The sequence below is a fragment of the Rhinolophus hipposideros genome (genome assembly GCF_964194185.1).
Source record: "Rhinolophus hipposideros genome assembly, chromosome: 21".
Taxonomy (NCBI): domain Eukaryota; kingdom Metazoa; phylum Chordata; class Mammalia; order Chiroptera; family Rhinolophidae; genus Rhinolophus; species Rhinolophus hipposideros.
The window spans coordinates 41,665,548-41,687,113 of NC_138067.1; the positions used below are offsets into that span (position 1 = coordinate 41,665,548).

A 21,566-nucleotide genomic window follows, 5' to 3' on the forward strand; every position below is an offset into this window, starting at 1 on the left:
GAGAAGGGGCAGCGGGTCAGACAGCAGGCCCCAGCCCCAGGCTTTCGCTGGGGTTGTACCCACCCCGCTCCCCATCCTGGGCACTCAGCACACACTTAATCCCGGAGCCCTGATATTTTTCCTCCTTTGCTGCTCTGCGGTTGTCATCCCTACCTTAGGTAGGGGCCCCTCCAGACTAGAGTCCAGCAGCGCAGCCTCGGTCAGCCCCGAGTCGTCATCCACACTAATGAAGATGGCCGGGGTCTCGCACTCAGGCCCCTCCTCCCGGAAATCTATGACTTCCTCCGGCTGCGGGGGGCCCGGCCGGGCCGAGGAAGTGGTCGAGGAGGAAGAGGAGGGGGCTCCCACTCCTCCAGGCTTCAGCTTCTGTTCCTCCTCCAGCTGCCGCTTTAAGGCCTTCTCCTGAGCCAGCCGCAGGCCGATGAGGTCCTGAGGGGGCCGGGGGCCAGAGGCTGGGGCCAGGGCCAGGGGCTCCAGGTCGTCCTGGGGTGGGGAGGGGCACACAGAAGCTCAGAGATAGGTGGGGGCTAGGACCTAGGCTGCTCTCCGAGGATGATGGGAGAGAAGAGACAGAGACCTCCCTTGAGGCAGAAGCAGGATGGGCACAGGGAGTAAGGGCCAACTGTCCCCTCCCCGCCCCTCCCTTTCAGCAGGAGCCTCCTGGCAGAGACAGAGGTGGCGGGTAGAGATGAAGGATGGGCTGCAGACCCTCACCTCCTCCAGAGGCCCTGCAGGTGCCCCCGTGGCCTCCGGCTCCTGCTTGCCGCTGGCCTCCAGGATGGTCAGGATGGAGTTGGGGATGTGGGCTTGCTAGGGGAAGAGCAGGACGGGGAAGCTATGGAGAGCTCTGGCGCAGTGACTCATTGAGAAAACACCCCAGATCCCTGGTCCCAGATCCTCCAGAACCCTTGACCTTCTGTGGCAATGCAAGGCTCCCCTCTGCCCACCCACTCCAGCCCCGCAGGGCTGGTCCCATGGGGCCGCCCCCCCAGCCTGGGGTACCTGGTGGGGGGTGAAGGAGCGGACGTGGGCCAGCAGGGGCTCCCGGAGCTCTGGGCACTTGTCAAAGACGGCACCTAACTGCTGGGGCGGCAGCTGCAGGATGACCTGGAAGCTCTGGGGCTTGGTGCGTTGACAGCACTTGATGAAGCCCTCCCACACCTTGGGGTACTTCCACACCTGGACGGGGCAGGGAGGGAGTGGGGTGAGGGAGCGCACCAGCAGCCACCGCAGAAACCAGGAGAAGGACCTTGCCAAGATGAGGCCCTGCTGGGGCTCAAATCCCTATCCAATAGATTCCTTTGGGGTACACAGAGCCCTGACCTCCCTCCAAAGGATCTTCTTCCCAAGCAGCTGGGACATGAGGCCACCTTGAGAGTGGCCCATTCACGTTGGGCTCCGGTGGTGGAGCTCATGCTAAGTCCTTGGGGAGGATGGTCTCGTATCATTTTCACAGCAACCTCCAGAGGGCGACACTAGCCCTACTAAACGGACGAGGTCCAGCGAGATGCAGGGACTTGTCCAAGGTCACGTGGGTACCGAGGGGCTGGGTACCAAGGGGCACAAGTAAATTTGAACCCAGATCTGTCTGAATCTGCATTTAACCTCTAAGCCAGATGTTGCAAAGTGGCAACCTAGGGGCTGAATCCAGTCGGAGGGCTTGTGGATGAGCTTTTGTTTTTAGTTTCATCATGGTATTCCTACAACCCACTTTCTAGCAACTCTCAAAATTTGGACCACCTTTAAGCTCTAACACACACCCTGCCTGGGTGCACAGTGCTGAGGGGCAAGCGGCAGCCATGCTTCTCCTGGAACGCAGCCCCCCAACAACCCACTGCTCCTGCAACCCAACAGCCCTCACTCATCATGTTGCCGTCCTGTGGCTGTTCCGACCCCTGGGATGCTGTACTGTCTCTGCCAAGGGCAGGGCCAAGGGGCTGGCTGGTCTGGGTGGTGTGGGGCAGGCAGCATGGAAAAGCCTGGGGTTGTGCCTCAACTGTCTTCAGTTTGTCCCTGCTGCAGTCAGTCGGGGCGGGTTACCTGCTTCATGATGAGGCGGGACAGGATGTTCATGACGAAGCCCCCCAGGCGGGGGTACATGGTCAGGGACTGGATGACGGTCCTCATGAGCAGCATGGGCAGGGGGCTCTGCTCCATCAGCTGCTGCATCACCACGGCCAGCACCTCCGACGTGTACACGTTCCGCTCCGCAAAGCACAGGTTGGTGGCTGCGAGGAGGCGGAGAGTGGGCCTGTCCTCTTTGCCCAGCTGCCCCCCGGGAGGCGGGAGCCCCACCACCTTCAGAGAGCCTCAGTCCCATTATCTGCCCATGGGAGGGGAGACCCAGCCCTGACTTGCTGAAGCTCCAGGCAAAACAGAAGACTCGCCCCACCCAGCAGTCGGTCTCTCTGAGGGGACACTGGCCTGGTCCAAGGGAAATGACACGGCCAGCTCCTGGAAGCCCCACACTGGGCAGACCTTGGCCCTTTCTCTTCGGGGAAAACCCTTGGAAAGGCTGAGGTAGGAGACACGTTGGCGACCCCTGGGGACCCATTCTGGCTTGCCTGGGGAAGCGTGGGACCCCTATGGGACAGCGAAGGCAGGTTTGACTTCCATACGCACTCCAGAGGGGACAGGAGAGATGGCCTACTACCAGCAGGCTGCTCAAGGGACTGCCCACTCCCCATCCTGACCAGGGCGTAAGGGCTTGTGCTCCTGAAGGGCTACACCAGGCCTAGGGTTATATGGGGACACAGTCATAGAGTTACAAGGAAGGGAGGGGCGAGGAAGCCTGGGCATATGAGCCCCCTAGCTCAACATCCAGTGCCAGGAAGGGCCCAAGGAGGGCTGGCACAACACAAGCACCCACGAAAACCTTGGAGTCTGTTCCCTCAGGAGTGGGTTGAGGTACCCCAAAATTGGTGGGATAGGTGGTGCTCCAATCCTCTGTGCTAGTGGGGAAGACCCCAGGAACTGCCTCTGAAGCCCTTCTTCCCCAAATATCACTTGCCATGTGAGTCTGTCAACCAGGAAGTCTTTATTGAGCCAGAAGAGAGGCCCCCAATCCTTGAGAGGCTAATGGAGGACAGGGGTGGGTGCTTATAAGGAACAGGGGGAGGATGAAGTCATTACAGGTAGACAGGCAGGGAGTAAACTGGACGGGGGGGGGGGGATAGGGTGGGGACCTAGGCCAAAGGGGCAGAGGAGAGTGTAGAAGGCGAGGTAAGTGCCAGAGAGGGCCTGCCAGAAACCGAGGAAGCACCTTCTTCTCTTCACTTCCTGGTAGTCGCTGGCTCCTGCCTACTCTTCCTAAAAGCCTACAGAATCAACCGCCTTCCCTCCTCCCTCTCAGTTTTGCCCCAGCCTCCTCCGGGGCCTCCCATCCTCCATACAGACTGAGGGGTCTTTTGAAAGCTCAAACTGACTCTGCACCTCCCAGAGGCCAAGAGATCAAGTCCAAACTACCACTGTGGACTATGAGACCCTGTGTGGGTGGGACCCAGGCATGGTTTTCTCAATGGATACAGGTCATGCAAGTGCATTTCTTAGCCTGTGCAAAGGTTCTTCCTTTCTCTGGGATCATCTTTTCCCCTGCTACCTCACGCCTACTCATCCTTTGGGGCTCAGCTCAGGTGTCCCCTCCTCCAGGAAGCCCTCCTTGATGTCCCTCACCTGGGAGGACTAGTTGGCCCCTTTTGGATTCCCCTGTTCCAGCCCAGCTCATTCTGGGTTGTTACTGCCTGAGGATGGACTGTGACCCTTGGAAGGGCAGGCCCACGGTTGTCACCATCCCTGCTGTGTCCCTAGCATGGCCCAACACAGGGCTGAGCAGAGGTGCTCACTGAGTTAATTGCTAGACCAGACCACTAAGGGCAGGTCTAGTTACAAAAAAACGCACTAGAGAAACAGGCTGCTTTAAGGAGGGAGTGAATGCCAGGAATGACTGCCGATACTATCAGGCACTGTGGATTCCAACGGTGCACAAAATAGGACTGGACTTTAGATCTGGAGCTTACAGTTAAGTGGAGCTACTAGTGCAACCAGGAAAAGCACTGGTGCCTGAGCAGAGAAACGCGCTCCGGGAACTGGCTCGACCAGGTGCTGGGGACCAATGGCTGGCAGGGAGACCAGCTGAGGGTTTGCCGAGAGCTCCGCAGTATGGAGGCTGTGTGTGGGCCTGCGCTTGTAGGAAGAAACAGGAGGGGTTCTCAAGGCCAGGCCAAGCCTTGCCCACATCTCCAGGAGCCTAGCTCCGGGCCGTCTGTGTGACCTGTGGCGAGGCCCGTTTTCTCCCTGGGCCTTGGATCCCTCGTGTAAGTAAGATCAGGAACTACATCTGGGTCCATGGATGGGGTGGTGGGGTGGTGGGTCTGGGAATCCTCTCAAATTGTCCACAAAACCGTGTCAGCGCATTGTCATTGGGAATGAGCCCACAGCTTTCCTGAGGTCAACGAACGGGGCAGGGAGTATAAAAGGACCGCTCCTGTGCTCCAAGCTTCCAGACCCTTTTTACCTCCTGCTCTTCCGTTAGTGGACTTAGTTCCTCCTCACTTGTAGTGCGGGCTTTAAATTTTCATAAGCTCCTTTCTTGACCTAAAAGTTTCTAAGAGAACTGGCTGGGGAAGGCTAGGAAATAAGTCACTAACGAAACTATTTCAGGCTAGACATGAGACTTAAGTGGCAAGGAAGGGAACCCCGACCCCACACTTAAAGGACAGAGTTGGAATCAAAGGACAGTCGTCTTCTGAGTAGAGCAGGGGACAGTGAGGTGTCCAGCTCCCTGGAAAAGCACAGCTTCTGGACCATAAACCTCCTTTAGGGAGGGAGTGGAGGAGAGGGCTGAGAGCTGAGGGAGAGAGGTTTTCCCACGGGAGGTGCAGAGCTGGCAGAGCTGGCAGGGCTGGCAGGGCTGGGACCCCAGCTCAGGTTGACTCGACTTCAGATTCTGTTTCCTCCCTTACACCACTTAGGCTCTGTTTGGCTGAGCATGTTACTTAACCTCTCTGGAATTTCCATTTCCTTGTCTACAAAATGGAAGTCAGCATACTTACCAGGTAACGGTGGTGCAGAAGGCAGGCTGGCCTGTAAGGCACTTATGAGAGCCTGGCTCAGAGTAAGTGCTCAGGGACAGCGGCTATCATGAAACTGATGACTGTGGTCAGCCTGACAGTTTAGTTTGTCACCAACACCCCCCGCCCCCACTCTCCTGCCGCAACTGTAGACCAGACTGGACCCAGCATCTACTCCTGGTCCAACCTGGGCCTTGGCGTCCTCCACCCACCCTGCTGGCAGGGCCTCTGCCCCCTGCCCACCACTCTAGGCCCGGGGCTCTGCCCACTGCTCCTTGGGCTGGGACTGGGGCAGGAGGGGCTCTCCAACTTTCTTGAAGGCAACTCTATGCCAGCACCAAGTAGGTACATTAATTCCTTAGATGGAGAGAGGAAGGAAGGAAGGAAAGGAGGGAGGGAGAAACAAGGGTGGGTGTCGGAGCGCTGGGATGAGCCTACAGGTGGCATCATCTCCAACTTGGCACATTCCAGTGGGGACGTTTCTGTGACTAAACTTCTTCCCCAAGTCGGTGGAGGCCAGGCCACTTAAGGGGGGTGGAGGGAGTGCCTCACCTTTGATGATGGACTTCATGTCGCACTTCACCGAGTCAATGTTGTGCAATGCAATCAGAAGCTCTCCGGGGTTCAGGGGTGACAAGGCCGAGTTCCCTTCACCTGCAGTGGGAGAGAGGGAGGAGGGGAGGAGACAGCATGGAAGCCCAGTGAAGAGATGGTCCGAGTCTCCCAGATTCGGGGAGCAGTGAGTAAAGACAAGGTACCTTGGCTTCAGTGGGACTGGGGAACAAAGGGACAGAATAGGGTAAGTGACAGACTGAGAACACTAAAAGGGGGCTGAATGACTCAGCAGCTGGAAAGCCATCTCCTCTGGGAAGCCCACCCTCAGTGCAAGACCTGTCGCTCTCCTCTCCCACACTGGGTTCCCACCCTACTTAGGACGGTATTTGAGTGTGGTCTGGCTGTTTCTCTCCCTCCCCACTGGGCTGTGCACCCATGAAGGATGAGCTCGTGGGGTCCCAGCACAGCACAGACACTCCCGGGCATTTACTGGACAGGCCAGGCCGGGGCCAGGCAATGGACTTGTGAACGTGCTCAGACTGAGTGCTGTGTGGGGGCGGCCAGGGGAGCTGGCACTCTGCAGGCGCCGCTCTGAGGGTCCCAGACACTCCTGTGTGTCTGTTTTAAATCAGCAGGTTGTGCGGAACAGATGGCCTCCATCTCCCTCCCTAGCTTCAGGATGACAAGGGAGGCATCAATCCTACACCTAAGTTGCAAGTTTGAGTTTGCTTCCTTCTGGCCATGTCAAACAAAATGTCCCTCACCCACAACTGGAGGGGTTCAGGCAAGAGCTGAGGAGGGGCGGGAGTGGAGCTCCACCCGAGGGAGACTGAGAGCAGTTGGGTCCTAAAAAGGAAGACACTATTCGAGTCAGACCCAGCTGCACAATTTTGCCCCTGCCATGTCCACCTGTCACAGGAGGGTGGCCTGGGAACTTTGGGACGATGTTCAGGTGTCGCCAGGTCTGGCTGGCAGCCCTAGGGAGCAGGATGAGTCCTTTTCTCCCTAAAGGCGGCACCACAGCCTCCCCCAGCATTACACACCTCACCCGTGGGACCCCTTCCTCCTGCACGACCAGCGGAGGCGAGGCGGGGCCTCGCAGGGGAGCTGGGGCACAGGGAGCCATGCGGGAGGAGAACTGAGGGCCAAGGCTCAGCTGGCCGCTGGCGGGAGGAGAGCACAGCACCTACCATGCTGGGTGCCCAGCAGGCGGTTGAAGACCTCTTTCACAACGATGGGATTCAGTTTGATGAGCTTTGGCAGGGCCTGGATCACTTCTTTCTACAGGGGGAGGGCAGGGGAGGCAGGTCAGATGTGCCCCAGGGAGCCTCTGACGCTTTCCTTTGCTCCCTCCCTCGGGTCTCTTAGGGCTGAGCTTTCTCCCCATCACAATGGGCCTGAGTCAGCCCCCACCTCATCCCATCTGAGCCCCCTTTGTGTTACTTCCTGGGACAGCTCTCCAACTCCCCCAGAAAGTAGAGTGTTATCACCCACTCTTTATACAGGGAGATGGAGGTTCACCCAAGGTGACGGGGTGATGGGTGATAACTGGGACCCCCACTTGACAGAAGGAAACCGAGGCTGAGAGGGGAAGGGGGAGCTTGCGGTCACGGAGGACAAGGCAGAGCTGAGACTGAGCCCTGGTCTGACAAGCCCCAGCACACGCTCACAAAGCATCTGACAGGGGGACAGGGGGACCTGCCTCCTCCCCGCCCCCACCCTGCCTCGTCCTCTTCAGAAGGAACATCCGAGCATCCAGTTAGTTCCGCACCTTCTCCAGCCCATTGAGCACAGGGATGAGGAAACGGACGTCTGGCAGCCGCTTGTGGTAGAGATCCCGGACCCGCTTCACCAGCTCTGGGGACGGTGGCACTGCAGGCAGAAGGGGCACGAGGCACAGGTGATGGGGGACAGCGGGCTGAGGGTGGGCACTGCGAGGAGAAGAGATGGCAGTGTGGGAGGGGAGGGACAATGCTATTTCAGAACAGGAGTCCTTGGCCCTTGGTTTCTCAAATGCATTTAGCCACACTGTTCCAGATGGAGAAACTGAGGTTCAAGGATGGGGAAAGACCCCTAAGAGGTCCAACCATCTGGGGACCCAGCCACTCTGATCCCCAAGTCCTGGGAAGGCCTAGGTGATGGAAAAAAATGAAAGGTGGGGATTTGGGGGGGGCACCTTTGTCTGTGAGGCTGTGCAGACATCTCGTGACCAGCGTCTCAGCCCCCTTGGGACAGTTTTCCACCAGGAGTAGCAGCTCTGGCGAGTTCATGCCCATTCCTCGGATCTAGACGTAGAGAGGGATGACGGGAGGCCTGGGCAATGCGGGGAGGTGGGGGGGGGAGAGGATGGACAAGGGGGGCCAGGGTGATCGCTCAGGGCGGCCCGCTTGTCAAGGGCGAGGTAGCTGGGCGGATGCTAGGACGCTGGGGTAAGAAGCGGTGACGGAGAGTAGATCTTAAAAGTTCTCGTCACTAGAAAGCAATTCTAACTATGAGGTGATGGGTGTTCAGCTTACTGCTGTAATCACTTTGAAATGTACAGATTTCAAACCACTTATGTTATACACTTTAAACTAACACAATGTTGTATGTCAACTCTATCTCAGTAAAACGGGGGGGGGGTAATCTGGGAAGGTGGAAGGGGTAGGTCAGGAGTGTCTTGGTCCCTTCCAACTCGTCTCACAGGGACTTCAGAGCCTTTGCCAGCACTGGCTCCTACGTGGAAGGGCCGTCTTTTCTGGGTAATCTCTCACCTCACCTGACCTTTAATGGCCAACCTGTCCTTCAATTCCTAACTTCCAAGGCATCACTGACCCTGGCCCACCCCCTCCATGACTGCCAGTGCCCCGGCTTGGCTGCCAGCTCAGATCAGGGCTTGGCCTGCCCGCGAGCACCCAGCACAGGGGGCGGAGGACCAGGCTTCCAGCAGCCTGCCTTCCTCTGCCCAGTAAACGTTTAGGATCATGAGTGGCAGTGACAACTTGGCCCTCCAGGAGCTCACACTCCGGTGAGCTCCCCTTGATGATGGGAGAATCTGTTTCCTCCTCACAACGAGCCCACCATCCCCTTGTTACAGGAAGGACGTGGATGGAGACATGGTTGGACCTGGGTGGCAGCTATGTGGGAATTAATATACCCCACTCTCCTTTTGATTATTTTAGAAAGTTTTCATAATAAACAAATGCCAGGACAGAGATATCCAAGTGGTTTGAAATCCAGCTGCACATTGGCAGGGCAGACATTCTGGTCTCAGGTGCCAGTTTGCAACTGAGCTGCTTCTCAAGTGGGTGGCCCTGTGGCTCCAGAGGTTCCCATCAGCTAGGCAGGGGGAGGCCTGCAGGTAAATGATGCCACTGACAGATATTTACACAGAATTCCTACCAGCAGCTCAGGGAACTGAGTCACCTTCCCCGTTTTTACTGAAGGGGGTGCAAGTTCACACAGTGAGAGAGTAAGAGGTAGAATGTAAACCTTTGTCTGCCCAATGCCGGGCTCTTACTGTGGGGCCACTCTGTTGTCTTCTGATGAGTGGATGGACGTGCAGACCACTTGCAAGCTACAGAGCTGCTTGGTGACAAACCTTAGTGCTTAGCTCATAGCGAGGTAGGTACCAGGGGAGGGGCTGGAGCTGGGGACTCAGCCCTGCCAACGGTGGGCAGAGCCTGGTGGGCTCAGGGGCCTCACCGGCTGTTCGATGACCCTCAGCACCGTCCGCTTGATGTCAGCGATGGCCTCAGTGTACACGGCTGCCAGCTCGTGGATCAGCTTGTGGTTCTGAGGCAGGAGGGCCAGGTAGAGGTACAGGCACTGCTTTACTGTCTCCTCGGTCCAGGGCGCTGCCACCTCTGATAGTGCAGGAGGCGGGCATCAGGCTGGCCCCACTCCCCTCCCAATCCCTTCCCGCCCAGTGTCTGTCCCTTCTTGGGGGGTGGGCACAAAAGGGAGCTAGGCCCTTGGGCGAAAGGCAATAATCAGGGAAACTGGGTGGGACCAGGACTGCTCCCTTTTCGGATGCCTCTGCACTGAATGCCCACCTCATCTCCCCGACCACCCACCCACAAGGCAGCCAGCGGATCCTTCTCAAGTGCAGCTCTGATCCTGCCCCTCCTGCTCAGTGCTCCCAAGACTGCCCTGTGCCCTCAGGGTAAACCCCCAGCTCCTCACATTGCTCTACCTGTCAGGCCCTGTTGGGGCAGCCCTTGGCCCTGGGACTCAGTGCTCTGGTCACTCACACCCTACTCCTGACAGACCCGCCCCCTGCCCAGGGCCGCCACTTTGGAGCCTTTGCACGTCCTGGTCCTTTGCCTGGAACACAGCTGCCCAATTCTTTGTTTTTGTACCTTCTCACCCTCTGGGTCTCACGAAGCCAGTGCCTCTCCTTGGAAGCCTTCCCAGCACCAAGGCTGTGCCAGGGCTGCTGTATTCCCAGGAGGCCCCGCGCTTCCCTCCACAGCCTGAACCGTCCAACTGAATGGTCCACTCTCGTAGGGCCGGGCCCACCCATCTGTGACTCTCGGGGACCTAAGGCATTGCTGAGGGAACAGGCCTGTGCTGGTCCTGCCTGATCTCTCCTGGAGCCCGTCACTGGCTAGCTCTCCCTGTCCTCCAGCTCTCAGCCTGTCCCCTCCTCTAGGACGCTCTTCCTGAGCCCTCAGGCTGGGTCAGGTGCCTTCTGGGCTCCATGAAGCGTCCTGGTTTTGCCGTCCCAGGAGCCCCAGGCCTGCTGCTCCGGTTATTACTGTCTGACTGTAGGCTTCCCTAGCAGGCCGGGCAGGGCTCAGCTCTGACCCAGCTCTTCCCCGGTCCAGCCCAGAGCTGGCGACACAGCAGGCGCTCAATACGCATCTGATGAATCTGCACCAAACCTGTGTCCTTGTCAGCTCCAAACAGCACCGACGGCGGGTTGGGGTGGACCAAGAGCTGCAGGTAGTTGAGGGCAAATTTCTCCACATACTCTCGCAGCTGCTCCTTCTCATACATACGCTTGATGAACAGCAGGGCCTGGGAACGCACCTGAGGAGACAGTGGCGGCAAGATGGTGGAAGGGGAGACAGCTGCTCTGAACCTGGCAGCACCAGTGTGAACAAGCCCAAGATGAGAAAGGCCAGGCACAGCTGAGTTACCTGGGCCCACGGCTGGTCACCAGCTCTGGAGAGGTTTCCCGGTCCAATTCAGGGCCCCGAGTCACCGTACCGCCTACCTGCTCTGCCCCACCTCGTATCATTTCTTGCCTTGCTTGCTACGCTCCAACCAGAATGAGCTTTTCTCAGTTCCTCAGAAGCGACAGCATTCTCACTGGCTTTGAGACTTGGAGCAAAACATTCCCACTGCCTGGAACGCCTGTCCTGTGTCACTCAGACACCCCTGCTGGAACCATGAGGACAGGGACTGGTGCTCAGCACTGCTCTGTCCCCAGCAGCACACAAGGCCGAGCCAGTGTGCAGTAAGGGTCTGCTGAATGGGCATGACAGTGTGGGGACAGACAGAGCCAGGAGTGCAGTTTCCAGGCTCTCGGCCTCACGTGGAAAGGTGCTGGCTCAAGTAGTAAATGGCCATCAACTGTGATTGGATGGCCATCAGCTGGGGCTAGTTGGTAGTCAGCTGTAACCAGTGAGCCATTGGCCACGAATATAACTGCTGTGGCTATGCTAGCAGCGGGTGGTGGCTGGCAAGCACGGACTGCAGTTAGCATGAGAGATGGCAGTTATGTGGCTCCTGTTTCCTGTGTCTCCAACCCAGCCGCCAGCGAGACTACAGTAGTATGACTCCCCTATCTTTGGCTCCGTGGGTGTTCCTTTTTGGCCTCACCATGTCCTGCGTCCTTATGTGGGGAGTGGGACCAAAGACCCCACACGACAACAGCAAGAAAGGAGTTGGCACAAGGCTGGAGCAGGGTGGCTCCAGGGCCCTCTCAATCAAGTGCCCCAAACACCCATCCACACACAGTTCAGGCCTTGGCTCACACCTTCCTCCTCCAGAAGCCTCCTGTAAACCACCTCCTCTGCCCCCTGCCCATCACATGGGTCAGGCCCCCCCCCCGGGGCTCCCACAGTCACACACGCTGCTCCTCCCCCGGCCGTGTCCTCACTGCCTGCTGACTGGTAACACTGGCTGCCCTCCTGGTCAGCGCCCCCCTGGTCCCAGCATAGTGCCAGGTCTTGAGAGGGGCTCAGCACCACAAAGGGGAATGAGAGCGAGGATGGGTCTGCCCTTCCTGTGAGGGTGAATGTATATGTGTGTGTATCTTCTGAGCAGCTTCATGACATCATAAACGGAAACACCACCACCTAAAAACTGCTGCCGAGAAGGGCAACTTGTAGGGGAACGTGGAAGAGGTGGGCTGAGTACAGCCCAGCACAGGACGGCAGGAAATCACCTTGTCCTTCTCATGGGAGCTGAGGTCTAGCAGGACGTGCAGGTACTGGAACTGGCGCGACGGTCGCTTGAAGATCAGGTCTCGAAGGGTGGACATGCCCAGGTAGGTACGGCTCTGTGGCAGGAGGGGACCAGAGCTCAGACCATTGCAGACGCCCTTGTGATGGCTCCCTTGCCTTTCTCAGATCTGCTACTGTCCCTCCCAGAAGCCCCTGCACAGGGCTGTGTGCCCCTCAGCCCCGACACAGGCCTGGCCCCCTGCCGCAGGCTGCAGCGAGCAGGGCAGCTGCCTGCACCCTGACGCTGGGACGGAGGACATCTGCTGCCCTCCTCACCTCGTCCTCGCAGTACTTGCGAATCACCTCCAGGGCACTCTCGGTGATGAGCGGCGCCTCTAGCACAACCTTGGTGAAGATCCTGCCAGAGAGGGAGGGATAGGGAAGGGCTACAGACAGGCCACCTGGCCTCCCCATCCTGTTGAATGGCAGAGCTCGGGGCTGGCAGGAACTCCCGCACAGACAGCTCGACCCCTGGTTACAGAGCCTGGACGGGAACAGAGCAGGGTTCAAACGCTGCCAGTGGGGTGACTTGAGCAGAGACTTTACCTCTGAAACGACTGCTCCCCTTTGTTAACTGGGCACTCACTTAATACAGCAATAGAGGGGGTAGGGAAGGGTATCGCTATTTTAGATGTGGTGGCCAGAAAAGGCCACTTTGAGATAACATTTGGGTCGACGCTGGTGGGTGGGAAGGAACCAGAACATGCAGTGCGGGGAGAGCATTCCAGGTAGAGAGAATAGTGAGTGCCAAGCCCTGAACTCAGCATGTTCGCAGAACAAGACAGGGGGCTGGTATGGCTAACGTTTGGGGTGGAAAGGAGCAGAGGGGCACAAGAAATGGCTAAAGAGGTTGGTAGGGATTGGATTCCAGAGTCTCACAGGACATGGTAAGAAGGTTGCATTTTATCCCAAGAACACTGGGGAACCACGGAAGGTTTTTAGTGGGGAAGAAACAAGACAAGATTTAAAGTGTCACCCGGCTGCTGTGTGGAGATAAGCTGGAGGCCGAGAACAAAGAGGAAGGCCAAGAACTGATTCAGGCAAAAGACAGGGATGGAGAGAAGTCAACATCCAAAACAGGCCCACGAGGCAGGCCACTACTTACAGATGAGAAAACGGAGGCCCAGCGGGTGAGTGACACAGGTCAGGCAGCGAGCAAACAGCAGAGCTGGGGAACTAGCCCAGGGTGTGTGACCCAGAGCCTACACTGAGCTACTTTGTGTGGGCCTCCAGCCAGTGGGGAAAGAAGGGAGACTCGGGACGGGCACATGGAGGACTGACTTGGGTGGTGAGGAAGACAGAGATGGCCAGAAACCAGAAAGGCAAGGCAGGACACAGGAGGGGTCTCGGGGACAGAAGGGTGCAGAGGGCCGTTGCCCTCACCCGTCCTTCTGGTCTGGCTTCTCCTGCAGGCCGGAGAGCAGGCGGATGAGGCAGTCCTCGTACTTGTCCAGGGAGCCCGAGGCACTGGCTGCCAGGTAGGCGTTGTACTCCTGGTAGAGCCAGGCGAAGGCCAGATCCAGGCGGGCCCGCACATCCTCCAGGATAAAGGCCAAGACCTCGGCCTTCAGGCCCGAGTCGAACTGCGTCACCAGGCTGGCCAGGATCTTTATGCGCACCTGACAAGAGAGCAAGGCCTGTCAGCGTGGGGGTGGGTAATCCTTGGCACCCCACCATCGGGCCTTGCCATGCCGCCCGCCCAGGCTCAGAGAACCCCAGTGCGGACCCGGTGTTAAGCGAGGAAGGCAAGCTGAAGAACCTTATGCCTAGTAGGTCCCATTGGTGTGAGGGAAAAAGGAAAGGGAGGGGGAAAAAAATCAGTAATCACAGAATAAAGCTATGAGTTATACCCATATACTTAAGCATACAGAAAAAGATCTTGAAGGAGTCCCTAATGTGTACATTGGTCACCTCTGAGGAGGGGGACAGGGTACAGGTACCTCTATGGCTGGGAAATATTTTTTAACTGAGTATGTTTACATACTACCTGGTTAATTAAAAACAAACTTTGAAAAATGGGGAAAAAGTCGCTTGACTGAGGTTATAAGGCCAACAAGTGGCAGAATTGGGATTTAAACCAGGTATGTCTGAATCTAAATAGTAAGAATAACAGTGTTGAGCACAAAGAAGAAAGAACACAGCAGTAGCCTTCACTGGTGGGGCTGTTCCTCGCAGCCAGCGTCGCGCTGAGTTAAGAGCACACGTGTGTCACGCACTTCTTCCTCCTTGGCCCCTGCGTGGAGCTGCTGGTAGCGCCTCAGTTTTATGGAGGAGGACAGAAGTGAGGCTTGGAGGAGTGGCTGGTGAGCAGCAGACCAGGGTTCCGGCTCTTTACTGTGGTAGGCTCGTGGGGAGAGGGATGGAAGGATAGGCTGGGGGGGACAGGGCGCACCTGGGCCGCTCCGCTGTAGGCCACAGCCTTCTCAGCCCGCAGGATCCGCTTCACAGCGCCCAGCTTCATGGCCTCAACCTGTGCGTCGGTCAGGGGTTTCAGTACGTCACTCAGACGGAAGATCTTCTTGCGCCCGCCGGCGCCCGCCAGCCTACGTGGGAGAGATGGACAGGGGCAGTCACTCAGAACACCCTTTCGGAGCCCAGGCCCACCCAGTGACTCTCCAGGCCATACAGAGACACCCCCACACTGCCTCGCTAATGCCCCTGTGACTCTGAGGCACAGCAGGGTGCTGGGTAACAAGAGGAGGACGTTATTTTGTTTCTGTAAAGGGTTCTCAGGGAAGGCGTCTATGTGGAGGTGAAGTGTGAGTGGAGATCTGAATGATACGAGGCGGCAAGGTATGCAAATTCTAGGCAGAGAGAACAGAAGTGCAAAGGCTTTCAAGTGGGGAACTGTTTGGCTGCTCAAGGAATGCCAAGAGGGGAACAGCGAGCGTGGAGGGGCAGGCCCCTGGTCCCGTACCAGCACCTGCAAGGGGACTCACCGGGGCTGTGTGACAGGGATGATGGGCTCTGGCCTCCTCTTGGCCTGGGGCGCCTCCTCCTCCAGAGTGGACATGGAGCTGAGGGAGCCCACCACCGAGATGGCCTGGCCCTGGGCTGACAGGCGTCGCTTAATCAGGACACTCTCCGGCTTCACCACCTTCTCCTCCTTGGGCTCCTCCTTGCACTGTTTGGTCTGCTCCACACCTGAGAGCAAGGCAGCAAATGGGCTCCAGGCATGTCAGACCCACCTGCTCCCACCCAAGGACTTCCTGTGTGCCAGCGTCCATCCATCTTGAGTGTTGTATACACACAACTCATTTAAATCTGCAAAACGCCTCTCTGGAACATGGGCTTTTTATCCCCACTTTGCGATACAACAACTCATTTCTAGTTTGAGGTTCAAACTAGAAATGCCATTCACTGCTGGTGGGAGTGTCAAATGTAGCAGCCACTTTGGAAAGCTGATGAGCAATTTCTAACAGCACTGAACACATCCTAGCAAGATAAATGAGGGCATGTGTGCATCAAAACACCTGTACACAATGGTTCACAGCAGCTTTATTCACAATGGCCCCAAACGGGAAACCCATAGGTCCATTAACAGACGCATGGATGAACAAACAGCGGCCTACTCACATCAGGGAATACTACTGAGCAATAAAAATAATAAACTATTGGTTCACACAACAAGGATGAATCTTGAAAACTGCTGAGCAAAAGAAGCCAGACTCTCTATGGTCCCATTTATATGAAGTTCAAGACTAAGAAAAACTAAATCTAAGGAGACAGAAATCAGAACAGCGATTGTCTCTGGAGGTGAAATGTGTGAGTGTTGACTGAAGGGAGCAAGAAGGAACTTTCTAGAACTTTGTAGAAATGTATTCTCTTCATACTATATCTTCATCTGGGTGGTGGTTACACTGGTGTGTTCACTGTGAAAATTCACTAAGATGTTCACTTAAGAGTTGTGTTTCACTATACATAATTTAACTTCAATAATTCTGTTAAAATGGGAAAACACCTGAGACTCAGACAGGTTAAGAAACTTGACCAAAGTCACACAGCTATTGAGTGGCTGAGGCAGTCTGGTTCAACTCAGACCTCAAACCCAGGTCTGTTGGATTTCAAAGCCCAGGGCCTAAAATAGTGAGCACTCAATAGATCTATGGGACTCGTAATTACTGACACCTAAGAGCTCATGTGATTTTTCTCTGCATCACCACCAGGAGGCGCTGTTCCAGTAGTGCCAACCCCTGGTCCGGTGTCAGCTCCAGTGACACTCACCTGGGCCCAGTCCTGCGGCTGTCATCTGTGTGGCCATGAGCCGAGCCAGGTGCTTGATCTGGGCTTCAGTGCCTGCTGACTCCACTGGGGTGTAGATGGCTTGAAAGGAGGCGGGCATGACCTCAGGCAGGTACACCATGGTGATGAGAACCTGTGGAATGCCCAGGAAGAGGAGCCTTTCCTTACTCATTGATTCGACAACCGTTGGCTCCATGCCCAGGCCAATGCTGGGGAAATGGCAGTGACTACGACAGACCTGGGCCTGCTCTCATGGAGCGCAGACTCCTGGGGACGTCAGAGAGAAAACGAGCAGTGATGCACTGTGGTACATGAGAAGGGGAAATGAAAGGGGCCGTGAGACACATCAGGAGGGCTAGGGACGACTTCGGCTCCCCGAGGAAGTGGCACCTAGATTGAGAACTGAAGGAAGGCAAGAACCAGGCTGGCAAAGGGTGAAGTCTTGCAGTGGGAGGGGAGTATGTATTCCGGGTATAGGACCTGCACTGTGGAAGGCTAAGAGGCAGCAGCTGATACCCTGTCCAGAGAGTGGAAGGGGGTTCAGTGAAGATTGTAATATGGATGAGAAATTGATTAAAAAAAAAAAAATCAGTATCCTAACAGAGCACATTCATGTCTGTCAGGAATTGGTAACAAAAGATAATTTCAAACTCCCTACATGCTTGGAAGTTTAAATACATACTTTAAATAGTAAAATAGCTAGAACAGAAAGATAATGAAATAACCAAATATGTGGGATGCAGCCAAGATGATACTTACATGGAAAATCAGATCCTTAAAAGCTTATATTGGAAAAGACAGAAAACAAATAAGCTAAGTATTTAACTTAAAACTTTGGGGAGGAACATTTGAAGCAAATAGGAAAAAAATAAAACAAGAAAGGTTACAAAAGAATATCGACAAAACTTAAGAGCCAGTTCTTTGAAATGATTAAAAAACAAGCAAATCTATGGCAATGAACAACAATAACAAAAAGACTAAGGACATAGTACTCAGGACAAAGGAGCAGCACGTTACTACAGAGATAGCAGGTAGTGTAAAATCTTAAGAATCCTATGAACAACTTCATGCCAGTAATTTGAAAAGGACAATTTCCCAGAGTGTGATGAGGACAAACACAGTACAAGTTAACGGAGGCCAAATCTGACAGGGCCCGAGGCAAGTTGAATCTAAGTTTTATCTAGAAGAAAACAGAGCCATGGCAGGCACTGGAGTGAGGAAGCGTCATGACTTGTGCTAGAAAGATGCCTCTGGCTGCCACAGGCCAAATGGAAGCCAGAGCCAGGTGGGTCGTGCTCCCGGTGAAAAGGCGGGGCCTGGACCAGGCAGGGGCCTGGGGATGGGGAACAGGGGAAGGACTGTGGGGGGAGGCGAAGAGCCTAACTCCCCGGTCTCTGGCTTGGAAACTGGGAGGCAGTTGCACCAAGAACACAGGAGGGGCCACAGGCCTAAAGAGGGGTGTGGGGAGAAATGTCACAAGCTTCGTTTTGACACATTGTGTCTGAGGTGCCTGAGAAACATGCGGGAGATGGCTGCACATCCAGGTCTGGAGTTCACCACAAAGATCTGAGCTAGAGAGGAAACGCCTCGCCACCTTCACGACAAAAATTCAACTCCATTCACCCAAAACTTAAGTCCCTTGGAGCCTCCAGGCAGAGAGAAGGGAAGGCTGAGGGTGACTGCTGTTGAGCATGGGAAGAGCCATCATCCAGGAGCACCCAAAGAAAGGTCTGGGCGCTCCCACAGTCAGAGGACTGACGTGAGGGCCCCCCACCCCCACCCCCAATTAACTCAAAGCAGTAGTTCTTTCTGCAGAACAGGATATCTGCGAGAATCTGAGGAAAACACTGGCCTTCCCCTGCCACCAGTGCCAATCCCACAGCACTGAGCACCCAAGTCACGGGGGTTCTCTCTCCAGTTAGCAGACCCTCCCTGACTTCAAAGCAGAGGAGAGAGCCAGAGTGGTTGGGTGTGGATGAGGACTCAGACCACCTAGGAGGGACTGCTGGGGGTGTGACCAGTGACCCGCTGGAGGTCCATCCAAGGTGGGCACACAGGCCCACACCCTCCCAACACTGCGAACAGGGCTGTTTGGGGACTGATGCCACCTGGAGGAGGTGAACCCTGGCGCGGAGGCAGGGAAAGGACAGAGATCTTCCTCCGCTGGGGGGGACGGCCCTCAGCCAGCCTCACCAGATTGGCCACGTTGTCAGGCGTCAGCAGAGGCTGCAGGAACTCGGCCGTGATGTCTGTGTCGGACTGGCCGGAGGTCTGGGCCGAGGCCTTCGAGGTCCCCGACGGGCCAGGCTCCAAGTCTTTGTCCTCGTCGTCCTCCCCGAGGTTGGGCTCTGGGACAGAGAGAACGAGATGATGGCTCTAGAGAGGCAGCGGGTGCCACCTCCTCCCGGGAGCCCCGTGGTCGCTGCCTCCAGGCGGCCTCGGCAAACAGGAGCAGTGCAGGGGACGAAGACCTGGGCTGTAGCCCTGCCATATAACCCTGGGGAGCTACCTGCCTCTCTCTCGGCCTCAGTTCTCCTCACCTGGGAAATGGGAGTGCCAGCCTGGCTGATCACACTGAGCTCCAAGAAGCTGAAAAGGTTAACTAAGAATTTCACAAAGCTTTACTGTTTAAAAACCTCTATCTCCGAAACAATGCTGGACCTCACCAGGTTCAAGATGTAGAAACAACCTCAGAAGATAGTATTTGTGTCTTTACGATTGACAAACAATTAAAAGGTTGGTAGTGGGTGGCTAGTTAGCTCAGTTAGTTAGAGTGTGGTGCTACTAACACCAAGGTTGCTGGTTCGATCCCCGCATGGGCCACTTTGAGCCGCGCCCTTCTTAAAAAATAATAATAAAAAAATAAAAGGTTGGTAGTGACCATTGTTAGTAAGGATATGGACTGTGGAAATGTAAACTGGGCCGGCCTTTTAGAAGGGCGATTTGATAGTAGGTCAAAATTTTAAACGTGTATACCTCTTTGACACAGCAATTCCACTTCTAAATATCTACTCTAAAAACTTACTCATAGTTTTATCTAAGGTAAAATGTACAGAGAATTCACTGCAGCACGGACATGGCACACGATCTCCATCAGTAACAGGCTGGCTAGAAACAAGCACAGTTGTTCTACTTCAGGGGAAAAAATGCTAGCAATTTGAACCTTAGAGAAAAAGCTCTATGAACAATCATGTTCCTGAAAGCTGTATTTATGAAAGCGGAGAAGCTGGAATGTTCAACAGGTTGATGATTTAAGCAGTTTATGGTAAAAACATGATGAAATGTTATGCAGTCTTTTAAAAAAGTTTGCAGCACAGGTAACAAAGTGCTGATAGGCTGCAATAACCATATGTAATTCAATTACAAAACATCGAACGGCCCAATAGAATGGGCACTTTGCATTTTTTAATAAATGTAAAACAATGCTCGGCCTGACTGCAACCTGTGCAAGAAAGCAAATAAACCTAGGATACCATTTATACCCAGAGGGTTTACACAGTGTCCAGGGCTGGTAAGAGCGGGGTGACCGGCATTCACACACTGCTGGGGACGTGTAAATCCCAGAGCAGTTTTTTTGGAAAACGGTTTGGCAAAGGCTATCGAGAATTTAAGTGCACCCAGAAGCAATGGGCATATCCAGGGCTCAGATCTGATTTCTGAAACCATTCTCTACTTAAAACAAACCAGGGCTCCTTAGAGAAATGGCTGATTCCAAGGCTGGGGTACAGAAAGTCCAAGACAAGTGTAGAACTTCTGGTTATGTCAAAAATAGTCAAGAATACATAAGAAATACTCAAAAAAACTTATGTTACATATTAAAGGCACACAGGAGTCAACTCCCACTGGCTCAATATGAGGCATTTAGGGCAGCAAAATGAATGACCACAGTAATGGACGATAACCCAGAGAATGAATAAGAATCCACAAGTCCATACTGATAATAAAGTAGGGAGAAGAAAAACAAACCTCTTCATTGCAGCAGAATGCCAACTAATAAATGTAGAAGGAAATCTTTTTATAACCATCATAGCAATAAGAGAAGCAGGCAACAATTATCAATGGATGCTAAAACCACGGAGTCAAAGTTGGAAGAAAAACAGGTATTTTACATCGTCAAGCATCTCCCTCCGCTTATTTATTTACAAGGGGAAAAAGGGTACTTTACACTAGAGAAACCAAGGGATCAAAATTCCCATCACCCAAATTGGGCAAATTGGCATTACGTGCCTCCTGATGCCACACAGAGGTCAGGGCATCACTTTTGCAGTGTTCCTGCCAAAAATGCAGACCCTGAATTCAATCAGGAGGCAAGAGCAGACACACTCAAACAGAGGGACATATTCCACCAAACAGCTGTCCTGGACTTTTCAACTAAATGCAATGTGGTATCCCTGCCTTGTGAAGGGGACGTGGGAGTTTTCAGTACTCTTCTTGTATCTTGTCTGCAAGGTCAAAGTTATTTCACAACAAAAAGTTGAAAGAAACAGAAAAAGTAAAATTGGTGGGCAAAAAATACCTTCAAATGCTCAAACCCTCTGCCCCACTAATCCCACTACATGGAATTTGTCCTATGACTGGACATGCACGCAAGACTACAGCAATCTTTATACTTTTAAAAGAATGGACACTAATGAAATGTCTGTCCACAGGGGGATTGGTTAAAGACTGGTACCGTCCATATGCATGACAGACTATTATGCCGCCACTAACAGAATGCAGATTTCAATGTGCGGATATAGAAAGTGCTCCAAGAGGATTACTCAGCAAATTCAGGTCCCTACCTGACTCTTTATATCAAAATAAATTCCTACATGAAAAAATAGATCCCTACCTGACTCTTTATATCAAAATAAATTCCTTATTTTTTAAAACAAAAACACTTCTTTCGTACATGTTCTCGAAACAAACATGAGTGACTACAAAAATTTTGTTGGAGTAAGAAAGCTGATCATACAACCATTAAGAAATTACTTCAAAAAGAAAAAATACTGATAAGTGACACAGAGAAAAGGAGAACGGTACACATATGAAGCATTTCTGAAAGAAAACGTTAAGTGTTAATACTTGGGAGTGGTTCCTTTTGGGGAGAGGGGTAAAAGGGAGACTATTTTTATTCTATTCCTTTCTGTATAATTTAAATAATTCATAATTATTTTAAGAATATTAGCGCTTTAATTGTTTCATTTTGATATCATTTATGTTACATTTACACAACGTAATTTATAACATCATATTAATATAAGTGGAGCTTTCGGTTTCATGTAAA

General features: G+C 54.1%; 1 protein-coding gene across 2 annotated transcripts in view; it reads right to left on the reverse strand.

Annotated features, from left to right (window-relative positions):
- SYMPK (symplekin scaffold protein) overlaps positions 1-21,566 on the reverse strand; it is a 34,831-nt gene that overhangs the window by 1,421 nt on the left and 11,844 nt on the right. For both annotated transcript variants that reach the window (XM_081031407.1, XM_081031406.1), the window contains 17 exons: positions 18,494-18,648; positions 16,283-16,433; positions 14,998-15,202; positions 14,451-14,601; positions 13,442-13,677; positions 12,335-12,416; positions 12,001-12,114; positions 10,490-10,637; positions 9,309-9,469; positions 7,801-7,909; positions 7,396-7,496; positions 6,815-6,905; positions 5,622-5,723; positions 2,041-2,228; positions 1,003-1,179; positions 715-810; positions 154-483 (listed from right to left, as the gene is read on the reverse strand). In XM_081031407.1, coding sequence (XP_080887533.1) covers positions 154-483; positions 715-810; positions 1,003-1,179; positions 2,041-2,228; positions 5,622-5,723; positions 6,815-6,905; positions 7,396-7,496; positions 7,801-7,909; positions 9,309-9,469; positions 10,490-10,637; positions 12,001-12,114; positions 12,335-12,416; positions 13,442-13,677; positions 14,451-14,601; positions 14,998-15,202; positions 16,283-16,433; positions 18,494-18,648 — 2,597 coding nt within the window. The remainder of the gene's footprint in view (positions 1-153; positions 484-714; positions 811-1,002; positions 1,180-2,040; positions 2,229-5,621; positions 5,724-6,814; positions 6,906-7,395; positions 7,497-7,800; positions 7,910-9,308; positions 9,470-10,489; positions 10,638-12,000; positions 12,115-12,334; positions 12,417-13,441; positions 13,678-14,450; positions 14,602-14,997; positions 15,203-16,282; positions 16,434-18,493; positions 18,649-21,566) is intronic.